The sequence below is a fragment of the Podarcis gaigeae genome (assembly GCF_964106915.1).
Source record: "Podarcis gaigeae genome assembly, chromosome: 3".
Taxonomy (NCBI): domain Eukaryota; kingdom Metazoa; phylum Chordata; class Lepidosauria; order Squamata; family Lacertidae; genus Podarcis; species Podarcis gaigeae.
In genome coordinates, this window is record NC_139680.1 from 122,601,517 (window position 1) to 122,614,731 (window position 13,215).

At 50.3% G+C, this 13,215-nt stretch overlaps 1 protein-coding gene across 3 annotated transcripts in view; it reads right to left on the reverse strand.

Moving 5' to 3' along the window:
- Nucleotides 1-6,002, reverse strand: part of GCKR (glucokinase regulator) — a 30,163-nt gene extending 24,161 nt beyond the window's left edge. Inside the window, exon 1 of one of the 3 annotated variants that reach the window (XM_083734023.1) lies at nt 5,857-6,002. In XM_083734023.1, the coding sequence (XP_083590149.1) occupies nt 5,857-5,916 (60 nt within the window). In that variant the 5' untranslated portion in view covers nt 5,917-6,002. Of the gene's footprint in view, nt 1-5,106; nt 5,290-5,856 lie in introns of those variants that run through there. The other 2 variants (XM_083734022.1, XM_083734024.1) reach the window with 2 other exon arrangements.
- Between the last annotated feature and the right edge of the window lie 7,213 nt (nt 6,003-13,215).

Sequence of the window (13,215 nt, forward strand, 5' to 3'; positions counted from 1 at the left end):
TGCTACTGAGACTCTGAAGCTTGTACTGCAACAAGAATCTCTGCACTGGACTTAATTAATACTCTGCAAAGAGAACTGTTGCTGGTTGCGCAGCGGAAGCATTTACTGGACCAGTACACAGACTCTCTTAGGTTATGGCTCCTTCTACGTTTCTACAGCTGTATTGTGTGCAGAGAAAGTGAAAGCAGCTTTCGGATGAGAGAAGACCGGCTTGGTCGTAAATCCAGCTCTTAAAGGAACTGAGAGGCTGCAGAAAGTTGAGAGAGCTGCGTAAGTGAAGATTTACAGCTTCATTAGCTGCAAAAGGCTAGCCTGACCTCCCGTTGTGTTTTTGTTTTGTTAATAAAAACAGAGGACGGTGGTAGGTTGCTAGTGAAAAGACGGAAGGAAAAAAGTTTAAAAGGCTTCAGAGGAGGCTGGAGGCGTCTGAAAAGTGAGTAAAACAAATCCCAAGGGGAAAGAGAAGCAAGGGCACACAGAGGGAGTAGCAGCAGACCCCAAGAATGGCAGTGGAAAATTTCCAGGTTCCCTTTACAAAGTTGAACTCTGCTAATTACGTGCAGTGGTCTAAGAGGGCTCAAGTCTGGTTGGAAGCCAAAGAAGTGTGGGCTGACTATGTCCAGAGGCGAAAGCCGTTTGTGGCTGTTGCAGCAGATGCCACAGCAGAGCAAGAGGCTGCTGCACATGCTCAGAACAGGGAACATGATAAAATGGACACTAAAGCTAGATGCATGTTGATGGTATCGATAGACGATTCCCAATTACCTCATGTGGAAAATTTAAGGTCTGCATTTGAAATTTGGGAAGCTCTTAGGCAAATTCACCATAGAGCCACGCCCGGAGAGAAGGTGAACATTATACGTGCTTTGTATGAGTTGAAACTGAAGCCAGGGGATAGTGTGGTTGAACACACATCACAGATGACTGAGTATTTCAACCGATTGTCATCTCTAGGTGTGAATTTTCCTGAAAATATTAAAGTTTATACTCTGCTTAGCAGCCTGCATGCAGGGTTTGAAAACTTAGTACTAACTTTACAAGTTTTGCCAGAGGAGCAGCTGAATATGAATTATGTGACTGGTAGATTGTGTGAGCAAGAATATCAACATCATCGAAAACGTATTGATAATTCAAATACCCCAAGGGTTGGATGTTCAGATAATTCCCAGCGTGGGGGAACTAGCAGGCAGAGCTGTAAGGAAGCCTCACAAGTGTCTGCTATGGCCAGCAAGTCATGTTTTCGATGTGGCAGCAGGTTTCATTTGATAGCAAAGTGTCCTGAAAAGCAACAGGAATTTCAACAGTCCAAGGTAAGTTTCCGGAGCTACAGGGGAAGACGAAGTGAGAGCTACAAGAATCAACGATCCAGAGGGGGAGCAGGTGCTGATAAGGGACTATCTGCAATGGCAGCACAACAGAGTCCTAAAAGGAGCCAACAAACCTTGAAGTGGATAATTGACAGTGGAGCCAGTCACAGTTTAGTTCCAGCGACATCTAGTGGCAGCTTGAAGAACTGCAAGACATTGCCAGTTGCAAAAACTGTGACTATAGCAGACAATAGTAAACGAGAGATGAACCTTAAAGGCACAATTTATGTTAATTGTTTGCAAACTAACCTTCCTGTTTTTGTTCTTCCAGGAATGAAGAATGGACTTTTGAGTGTGTCATGCCTGGTAAAAAGTGGTTTTAAGGTTGAGTTTGAAAATGATGTGTGCACCATTTCGAAACAGGGGAAGGAGTTAGTTAAAATTCCCTGTGAGGATGGGCTTTTTGTTTTGGATGAAGAGCAGTTAGCAGCAGGTAGATGTTCAACAGGTGAAGCGCAAGCTAAGTGTGTAAATAAGGCTCCTCATACAGGTTGTGCACATCTACTACACAGAAGGTTAGCTCATATATGCTTTAAGTATGTAAGCAAGATGCCAGATTTAGCTGAGGAGTGTAACATTAAACCCTGTCCAAATTTTCTGGATTGTTGTGCTTGTAAACATGCTAAGGTTAAGACATGTAACTATCCTAGATCTGACAGAGTAAGCAAGAAACCCTTTGAACTTGTGCACACAGACGTGTGTGGCCCTATGCCAGTCAAATCGCTTGGAGGTGCGAGATTTATGCAAATTTTGGTGGATGATTTTTCAAGGGCTAGTTGGGTTTTCTTTCTGAAAGAAAAATCGCAAGCAGCTTCCATCCTGATGGATTGGATTGAAGAAGTCGAATGTAAATTTGACACCAGGGTGCGTAAAATACAATCAGATCGTGGTGGGGAATATGTGAACCACACGCTGGAGACGTGGTTAAAAAGGAAAGGCATAGTTCATAGACTTACCAATCCCTATTCACCACAGGAGAATGCAGTTGCTGAAAGAAAATTTCGAACATTACAGGAAGCCATTGCTGCTTTGCTGTTTGATTCTGGACTTCCACAGCGGTTTTGGGCTGAGGCTGCACTGTATGCGAATTATACTTTTAACAGAGTATACAATAGCACAGTAGGCAACACTCCTTACTTCATGCTATTTGGGAAAAAACCAAAAATTGATCATCTAAGAGTTTTTGGATGTCGTGCTTATGTGCTGGTGCCTAGGGCACAACGTAGGAAAGGCGATCCTAGATCTAAAGAAATGCTTTTCTGTGGTTATCAAGCAAACACAAAAGGTTGGAGATTTGTGAATGTAGAAGGCAATCAAACGAAAATCACAATCAGCAGAAGTGCAGAATTTTGTGAACAGGATGGTTGGAATAAAATTCATGGAAATCCTGACATACTATTTGACGTGGTGAACAGTAACAATGAAACTCAGGCCCCAGGGCAGGTATTAGTTCCAGAACAGGCTGAGGAATTTGAGTCTGAGGACAAGGGTGATAAATCGTTTAGTTCACCCAAGTCTGTAAAGTCAGAATCTTCTAGCTCTAAAAGTTCACCTGTACAGCAAGAGAGACCTGTAAAGTCAGAATCTTCTAGCTCTAAAAGTTCACCTGTACAGCAAGAGAGACCTGTAAAGTCAGAATCAGAAAGTTCTTCAACTACTAGTGACAAACAGGTGACGACTAGTGATTCTGGGTCAGAGCGGGAAACTGAAGGAACATCACAGGAACTGTTAAGGCGTTCCAAGCGTGCCAACAAAGGTATACCTCCTGAAAGGTACCAAGCTATTAGTGTTTGGGCTGGTTTGGCAAATTGCGAACCTGAAAGTTTTGAGGAGGTTGAGCAATTACCCCAGGAGGAGGCCAGTAGGTGGCGTGAGGCCATGCAAAAAGAGTTGAATTCTATGAAAGAACTGGGTGTGTTTTCCATCACCAAACTGCCAGAAGGTACCAAGGCAGTAAGTTGTAGGTGGGTGTACAGGATAAAGACAACAGCGATGGGGAAACCAGAGTACAAAGCAAGGCTTGTAGCTCGAGGTTTTACGCAAAGAGAGGGGTTACATTATTCTGAAGTCTATGCGCCCACTTCAAGGAGTGAAACCCTACGGGCACTATTAGCAGTTGCTGCTCAGAAAGGGTTCAAAGTGAATCAATTGGATGTCTCTACAGCTTATCTTCATTCAGACTTGGCTGAAGAGCTCTATATGGAGCTACCGCCAGGATTGAAAGTTGGTAAATCAAATCAGGTATGGAAACTACATAAATCTATTTATGGACTCAAGCAATCTGCTCATAATTGGAATGAGTGTTTGAATGACGTTTTGGTAGGCATTGGTTTTAGCAGGAGCAAGGCTGACAATTGCTTATATTTCAGAGGTTCAGGAGATGCTCAAGAATCTTTGCTTGTTTATGTAGATGACCTGATTTATACTTCAAAGACACAAGAACAAGTAAAAAAACTAGCCAAAGAGTTAAATAAACACTTCAAAGTTAAGAATCTTGGTGATGTAAAGGTCTATCTTGGTGTTCAGATAGATAGGACCAAAAATGGCAGTTTTCTACTGAATCAAAAAGGCAAGATATTGCAAATGTTGAAAAAGTTTGGCATGACAGAGTGTGCAGGCGTTAGAACACCAATGGAAATGGGTTTTGTAAAAGACAATGAGTTCAAGGATAGTGCTGAATTCAAGCGTGCTGAAATCTTTCAGTCAGCTCTGGGAAGCTTACTTCATCTTTCGCAATGGAGTAGACCAGATATTGCTTACGCTGTTAACTTACTCAGCAGAGAAGCTTCAAAACCTAGTGTAAATGCATGGAAAGGAATTCAAAGAGTGTTAAGATATTTACAATACACCAAAGATTTTTGCCTTGAATTATCTTCTGAAGGACAAGCACAGATTACTTGTTGGGCAGATAGTGATTGGGGAAATTTAAAGGATAGAAAATCAGTGTCTGGCTGTGTAATAAAATTTGGTAACTCTCTGATTGGGTGGAGATCCAAGAAACAGAACCTGATTGCTTTGTCGTCAACAGAAGCTGAGTTCTGTGCCTTATCTGAGTTATGTAGAGATCTAGAATTTTACAAATGCTTGGCACAAGAGATGTATGAAAATACCATCACTCCAATCACTGTATGGGGTGATAATCAACCGTGTCTTAAGTTAGCACAAAATGGGCAGTTTAAAGGTCGTACAAAACATTTGGATATCCGCTTTCAAAATGTTTGTCAAACGGTAAAAGCAGGAATTGTTAAATTAAATTACTGTCCCAGTCATGAAAATCAAGCTGATGGTTTTACAAAACCGCTTGGGTTTCAGCGGCATGAAAACTTTTGTGAAGAAATGGGTCTGAAGTAATTTTGTTTTTGTATTGCCAGCGAGAGGGGGTGTTAGGGTGTGAAACCTAAGACGCTGGCAAGTTAGCAATGTCATGTGACTTTAAGTAGTCAAGCTCGTTAAGTTGTTAAGTTGCTCAGTATATAAAGAGTGTTTGTTTTCTCTGCCTGCGGGGCGTGAAGCAAAAATGTCTGAAAGCTCCGGAGGTGTTTCTGTTATCTGTCTGCAATAAACCTGTCTTTGGAAAGACAGGCTTCCCTGTGTCGTTATTCCTTTGCTACTGAGACTCTGAAGCTTGTACTGCAACAAGAATCTCTGCACTGGACTTAATTAATACTCTGCAAAGAGAACTGTTGCTGGTTGCGCAGCGGAAGCATTTACTGGACCAGTACACAGACTCTCTTAGGACTCTCCTTCCTTGGAGGTTTTTAAGCAGAGGCTGGGTGGCCCTCTGGCAGGGATTCTTTCGCTGTCATTCCTGCATTGCAGGGGGTTAGGCTAGATGACCTTGGGGTGCCTACCAACTCTACAGTTCTCTGGTTCTATGATTCAGGCACTCATACCAACCAGAGAGGCCATCACTCCCCACTCCGACAGAGCACCCTCCCTCTTTCAGCATCTTTCCGTTCAACGAACAACAACCCTGGGGGACTCAGGCTGCCTTCTCTTCCGCAGCCCTGGGACCTGTGGCAACAGGAGGTCCTGCTGGGAAATCGCAGGTGGGCAGAGAGGGCTGTGGTGCCCCTTAAGTTCTGCTTGTGGGGGCTTCTTCCCGGGGGCGTCTGCCTGGCCACTGTGAGAACAGGAAGCTGGACTAGATAGGGGATCCTTGGCCCGATCTTGCAGCCAGGCTCTTCTTGTGCACTTGTGGGGCCTTCTGCATGCAGGCAGGTGCTCAGTGACAGAGCTATGCATGGACCCTTCTAGGGGCAAGCGCTGGGTGCATCCCCCTTTTCTACTTATCTGGTGGTGCCACTTGGACAAATGAAGCTTCCTTCTGAAGAAGTGCAGGCACCCATCCACTCCCCACCCCTCAGAAGCAAGGCTTCCTTCACCAAGCTCCATTCTGCCAGACCATTTGCCCCCCTGCCCTTGGGGGGATCCACCTGTCGCAGGGAAGTGCTAGCCCTTCTCTCCCAGCTCCTGCTCCCGTCCTTACCTCCCACTTGCCCTGGTCTGGCGTGTCGATGACATGAGGGTATTTCTTGGTGCCCCGCATGGTTCAAGGCCAAGAACAGGCTCAGAGCTCCGGATGCTGCTTTTGCCGGCCTTATCAGGCCTCTGCTGTAATGATTAATCCAGGCAGTTAAAATTCAAGCTGCTCATTGCTCTGTGTCCAGAGCAGAGATTCCTCGCTTATGGGGGGCGGGGGGCGGGGAGGCAGGGCTGCCCCCTCTATCTCCTGGAGGGCACAGTCAGGTGATTGCATCACTCCTGGCTCACCTGGAGGAGGGAACAGGCCCCTGGTTGATAGCTGCATGGCAAGCAAGGCCCGAGAGGCTCTGTTGGAAAGGCACCAAGAGAGAGGAGCGAGGGAGATGTACTGGACGGAGTGCTGGACCTGGGAGAGCAGGGTTTGAATCTCCACTCAGCCATGATGCTTGCCAGTCACAGGGTTTTTGTGGGGTTTAAATGAGGAGAACTCTCTGTGCCACCTTGAGCTCCCTGGAGAAAAAGATACAATGGGATAGAAAGGCAATGAAATGACTAAGAATGCCACAGCTCTAAGAATTGACTAAGAATTTCCATAGCCCCAGAAGGGTCTCAGGCCCAGGTGGAAGACTTTGTCCCACTCTAGCTGCTGTGGAGCTGAGGCCCAGAGGCAGTGGTTGCAAAGGCACTGAGGACAGCAGCTGGCAAACTCAGGAGGAAGATTAAACAAGACTGAATCTTTGGGCTTTGCAGTTCGCAGCTCTGGGGTGGCTCAAACCTAAATCCCGGTCTCTCCCACTGGCATTTGCCCTGGAGCCCAGGACACAAAGCAAAACATGTTTGCTTTCACCAGGCGAGGGTCAAAGGGCCCTTGTCACACTTAATGACCCCTCCTTTCCTAGCCTGTGCCAGACTCCAGGACAAAGGCCCATCTGTCCTGTGAGCAGCAGCAGCAGGAAATTGTCTGGTTCTTCCCTGAACACTAGCGGAGGAAGGGGGTGCAGTGGGTGCGGCCCACCCCAGGTCATCACCGCCCCGCCCCCTGGGATACTTGCCCTGCCCCCATGGACAGCTAGCCCCGCCTCCAGGTGCACAGCATGTGTGCCGTTCCGGGTGCCGGGACAGCTACCTCCGCCTCTGTCCCTGAGTGCTTAGATAAGTGGTTTTCAACCAGCATACCGTGGCACCCTGGGGTGACTTGAATGGTATGTTGAAACGGATCGGAAAGGGGGGGGGGACTTTTCTCTTTTTCAATATGATTTACCTAACAACCCCCCCCCCCCACAAGAAGAACCGCCACAATGATTGATAGCAAATGAGATGGGAAAATAAACTGTGTGGAAACAAAATTAATAACCAAAGGCTTTGTTTTGCGGAAGATCTGGAAAGGAAACGAAAGGCTTTTGGTGTGATGCAGTTCTAATTGGGAACCGCCATTATGAGACAGACTTGGTTGCAAGATTTACAGTCAAAGGGGGAGAGGTGCTACGGTTTTGTTATCATATCTGAATTCCACAGGGTTAGGGTTAGTGTTAGGGGTTAGGGGTTAGGGTTAGGGTTAGGGTTAGGGTCAGGGTCAGGGTCAGGGTCAGGGTCAGGGTCAGGGTCAGGGTCAGGGTCAGGGTTAGGGTTAGGGTTAGGGTTAGGGTCAGAGCCACCCGAGGTCCCAGCTCACAAGAGACCAAAGTCCAGTCCGGGTTATATACAAAAGCTTTTATTGAAGAACATTCTTGGTTTTACATCCGAGCTCCGTGGCTCTACGTCTGTTACCCTTAGACCGCTGAAGTCCCCTCTGAGTCAGTCCCGCCTCTACACCAGTTTAAGAGGCTTGTGCTGGACCACCTCTTCCTCTCCTTTCTTTTCCGCAGGGTCTTTCTGCCCCCCTGTGTTCTCTCCCTCCGGGACTCCCCAGAGGCTGAATCCTCTGACGCCTGCTCCCCCCTCCTTCGCGCTTTGGGACCAGGCTCCTCCCCAGGACTCTCCTCACTTCCGCGCGCCTCCACATTTGAACTTGGCGCGCGTACGTTGCTTCTGACCTTCCTTTTGACAGTTACACTGCTCTCGGTACTACTCTCCGCCCCTTCCGGCAGGACGTCTTGCGCTGATCTCCTTCCCCCCTCTGCTTCCTGTTCTGCTGCTTCTGACACACTGGTAACTCCACCCCCTTCACTCCGTTCCGGCGGAGAAGCCGGTCCCGATTTCCAACTCCCACTGGGAGTTCCCCCTTCGTTCCCCTGCTCCTGACTGCTTCCCCGTCTAGCTCCCCTTGGCCTGACCAGGGGGGCTCCTCTTTGGGAGTCCTCCGATTCACTGGACGGACTCATGGACAACCTCGGGTCATTGTCATCCTCTTCCTCGTCGTCCTGGGATCCTTCCCCCTCGCTCTCTGTCTCCTCCCCCACCTGCGCCTCTCTCCCTGAACCCCTGACAGTTAGGGTTAGGGTTAGGGTTAGGGTTAGGGTTAGGGTTAGGGTCAGGGTTTCAGAGACAGAGAGCGAGGGGGAAGGGTCCCAGGGTGATGAGGAGGAGGACGACAACGACCCGAGGTTGTCTCAGAGTCCGTCAAGCGATTCGGAGGATTCCCAAAAGGGAGCCCCCCTGGCCAGGCCGAGGGGCGATAGAGGGGGAAGCAGTCAGAAGCAGGAGAGCGGAGGGGGAACCCCCAGTGGGAGTTGGAGATCGGGACCGGCTCCTCTGTCGGAACGGAGTGAAAGGGGTGGAGTTACCAGTGTGTCAGAAAGAGCAGAACAGGAAACAAAGGGGGGAAAGAGTTCGGAGCAAGACGTCCTGCCGGAAGGGGTGGAGAGTAGCACCGAGAGCAGCGTAACTGTCGAAAGGAAGGTCAGAGGCAACGTACGCGCGCCAAGTTCAAATGTGGAGGCGCGCGGAAGTGAGGAGAGTCCTGGGGAGGAGCCTGGTCCCAAAGCGCGAAGGAGGGGGGAGCAGGCGTCAGAGGACTCAGCCTCTGGGGAGTCCCGGAGGGAGGGAACACAGGGGGGCAGGAAGACCCTGCGGAAAAGGAAGGAGAGGAAAAGGTGGAGCAGTACAAGCCTCTTAAACTGGTGCAGAGGCGGGACGGATTCAGAGGGGACTTCTACGATCTAAGAGTAACAGATCCGGAGCCACGGAGCTTGGATGTAATGCCAACAATGTTCTTCAATAAAACCTTTTGTATATAACTTGGACTGGACTTTGGTCTCTTGTGAGCTGGGACCACGGGTGGCTCTGACAGTTAGGGTTAGGGTTAGGGTTAGGGTTTTAGGGTTAGGGTTAGGGTTAGGGTTAGTGTCAGGGTTTCAGAGACAGAGAGCGAGGGGGAAGGATCCCAGGGTGATGAGGAGGAGGACGACAGCGACCCGAGGTTGTCTCAGAGTCCGTCAAGCGATTCGGAGGATTCCCAAAAGGGAGCCCCCCTGGCCAGGCCGAGGGGCGATAGAGGGGGAAGCAGTCAGAAGCAGGAGAGCGGAGGGGGAACCCCCAGTGGGAGTTGGAGATCGGGACCGGCTCCTCTGTCAGAACGGAGTGAAAGGGGTGGAGTTACCAGTGTGTCAGAAAGAGCAGAACAGGAAACAAAGGGGGGAAAGAGTTCGGAGCAAGACGTCCTGCCGGAAGGGGTGGAGAGTAGCACCGAGAGCAGCGTAACTGTCGAAAGGAAGGTCAGAGGCAACGTACGCGCGCCAAGTTCAAATGTGGAGGCGCGCGGAAGTGAGGAGAGTCCTGGGGAGGAGCCTGGTCCCAAAGCGCGAAGGAGGGGGGAGCAGGCGTCAGAGGACTCAGCCTCTGGGGAGTCCCGGAGGGAGGGAACACAGGGGGGCAGGAAGACCCTGCGGAAAAGGAAGGAGAGGAAAAGGTGGAGCAGTACAAGCCTCTTAAACTGGTGTAGAGGCGGGACGGATTCAGAGGGGACTTCTACGATCTAAGAGTAACAGATCCGGAGCCACGGAGCTTGGATGTAATGCCAACAATGTTCTTCAATAAAACCTTTTGTATATAAATTGGACTGGACTTTGGTCTCTTGTGAGCTGGGACCACGGGTGGCTCTGACAGTAAGTCCCCTCCCAAAGAACGCAAAATTTTTGCAAAGCTCACAAATGGTGACAGCCATGAGTGCGGAGGATCAGCTGACAGCGCTGCAAACTACAGTTTCCGAACTCACCGCTGCAGTCCTTGCGTCTCAGAAGAAGCATGACGAAATGGAGAAGCGCTGCCAGGACCTGCAAACAAGGTGGGAGCGTGCAAGCAGGGAAGGGTTCCCAGGGTCCAGATCAGAGGGAATTGGACTTGGAAGGCAGGGGGGCAGTCTAGTCACCCACTTCGATGGGAACCTGAAGCACTACCCCAGTTTCAGAGCAGACGTCTTGTATGCACTGCACTTGCTTCGTCATGACTTTAAAGATGAGGAGGAGAAAGTGGGATTTATTATTTCTCATTTGCATGGGGAGGCCAGAGCGTGGTTGCGCAATTTGTGGCGTGAAGATGGCCCTGCCCGCCGCGATTCTGATGAATTCATTAAAGCGATGGATGCCTGCTTCCAGTCAACCGTGGATTTGGATCTTGCGCGCAAGGAAATATTTGGACTGCGGCAAGGCAAAGCCACTGTGCGTCAGTACCATTCCAGATTTTTTGCGTTACTGACTGCGTTACGCTGGGAAAAAGACTGCACACCTGTGAGGGATTTGTTCTGGGAGGGTCTCAGCGGTCCCATAAAGGATGAGCTTGCCAGGGGAGACAGACCTCAAACCCTGGAGGAGGTGGTGCAGAGGGCTCTTGTGATAGGGATACGACACGAGGGACGTCCTTGGCACAATGAGGAAGAACGTCAGGTGCGTGCACCAGCAAGGACGTCTCCTTTCATCCCCAGGGATTTCGGCCAGGCACATCCCTCGCCGCTGGTGAGGCAGGGGGAGGAGCCGATGGAAATTGGTGGTGCTAAGGCTCAAGCAACAGCCAGAGCCCCAGCTTCCGGTGCAGTAAAGGCGAAGCCTCCTAGAGGGACCAGGAAGTGTTACATCTGTGACAGTGCACTGCACATGGCGAAAGAGTGCCCCCAGAGGCTCCAGAAGCACACTGCAGCTTTAGCAACAGTAGCAGCAGAAGTGATCCAAGAAGAGGAACCTCAGGGAAACGACAATGCCTGGCTGGAAGCAGAATTGCTGGGGCTCAGCCAGGCGAATCTATAGAACAGTCCCCAGCGTCTTTGCAACCCACAGACCCTTTGCCACCCAAGCCAGCGGTGCAGCTCACCGCAACACTTCAGTTGCCAAATGGGACCACCCTAGAAGTGCCCATCACGATCGATTCTGGGAGCAACGCCGATTTCGTGGGGATGCAGTTCGTCAAGCAGCATCGCATAGCGCTTCTGCCCGCCACAACGCCTCTGAACGTAGTCACGGTGGATGGCAGGAAATTGCTAGGAGGGCAAGTTGTGCAACAGACACCTCCCATGGTGATGCGTATTGGAGATCACCGAGAAGTCATTAGCTTCAATGTCACTCACCTGTCTGACACGCCTATTGTATTGGGCATGAGTTGGCTGGAGAGACACAGTCCTGCTGTAGCGTGGTACCAACGCCAGATCACCTTTTGCTCATCGTACTGTGCTCAAAATTGCATCCAGTCCTGCCAGGAGGAGGGGGCTGAGCAGCAGCTGCGACTTGGCATGGTGCAGGCAGTACCTAGCAAGTACGAAGGGTTCCTGGAGGTTTTCTGCGAGAAGGAAGCTGACCAGTTGCCGCCCCACAGACCTTATGATTGTGCCATCGACCTGGTGCCGGGGGCGCAGCTGCCGACTGCGAAACTGTATTCCATGTCTGAGGACGAGATGCAAGAACTCAGAGAGTTCATAGAGCACAATTTGAAGCGTGGATTCATCCGGGAATCTAAAGCAGTGGGGGGCAGTCCTGTTTTCTTTATGAAGAAGAAGGACACGCCCCAAAAAAGACTCATTGTGGACTATAGGTTCATAAACAGTATGACCAAGCCCAAGGCCTTCCCCATGCCCAGGATTGATGATCTCCTAGCGACCGTGCGGAAGGGGAAGATCTTCACCAAATTGGATCTGCGTGGAGCGTATAACCTCATACGCATCCGGGAGGGCGATGAGTGGAAGACGGCCATGTTCACGCCTCTGGGCACGTATGAATACAGAGTTATGCCGTTTGGTCTCCAAAATGGATCTCACGTATTTCAAGCCTTTATGCATCACGTGCTAGCGGGACTCCTCTACAAGACATGTGTGTGTTTCCTCGACGACATCTTGATCTTTTTGGAGACGGAAGAGGCCCACGAGAGGGACGTAAAGGAAGTCCTGCAAAGACTACGGGAGAACAGGCTCTACGCCAAGTTAGAGAAGTGCCAGTTTGATGTGACGGAGGTGGATTTCCTAGGCTACAAGCTGTCCGACAAGGGGCTGGCCATGGACAGCGTCAAGGTCCGCGCGGTGTTGGACTGGAAGAGCCCACGCAATCGGAAGGAAGTCCAGAGATTCGTCGGTTTCGCCAATTTCTACCGCAAATTCATCAGAGGTTTTGCAAAGGAGACGGCAGCCATCACGGACACTCTGAGTTCCAAGAAGAAGAAGTTCGTTTGGACGGAACAGGCGGAGCGCTCTTTTCGGAAGCTTAAAAGCCTTTTCGCCTCCGAGGAGCAGCTGCTGCATGTGAATCCAGGCAGGCCCATGCGAGTAGAAACCGACGCGTCAGACAGAGCGGTTGGAGCCGTACTCCTACAAGAAGATTCGCAAGGGAACTGGAGACCCGGTGCCTTTTACTCCCGAAAGCTCAGCAAGGCGGAGCAAAACTACACCATATGGGACAGGGAGCTGTTAGCCATTCACGCAGCTTTCAAAGCGTGGCGACACTTCCTCATAGGAGCCAAGCACACAGTACAGGTCCGCACGGACCACAAGAACCTAGAGTATTGGCGCACGGTGAAGCTCCAGAGCCAGAGACACATGCGCTGGGCGGAATTCTTCGCGGATTTCGACTTCCGAATAGAGTACATCCCGGGAGATTCCAACGTTATAACCGATGCGCTCTCCAGGAAACCGCAATATCTCGATGAAGCGACGCCAGTAGCGGCCAAGCACATTTTCGCGCCGCAGGCGTGGGCGTGCGCTGCCATCACAGTAGACCTGGACGCGGTGCGACGCGCGTTGCAAGTAGATCAGTTCGCGCAATCCAAGATGGAGGAGTTGCGCAGAGGTTTGCAGAGAGACAAAGAGTTCCAACTACGCGACGGGCTGTTAACTCACAAAGGTGCCCTCTACGTACCAAGCGACGAGCTTCGCGCAAAGGTTCTGCAGCAGTTGCACGACGCCCCCAGTGCGGGCCATTTCGGCAAGGAGAAGACAATAGAACTGGTGGCA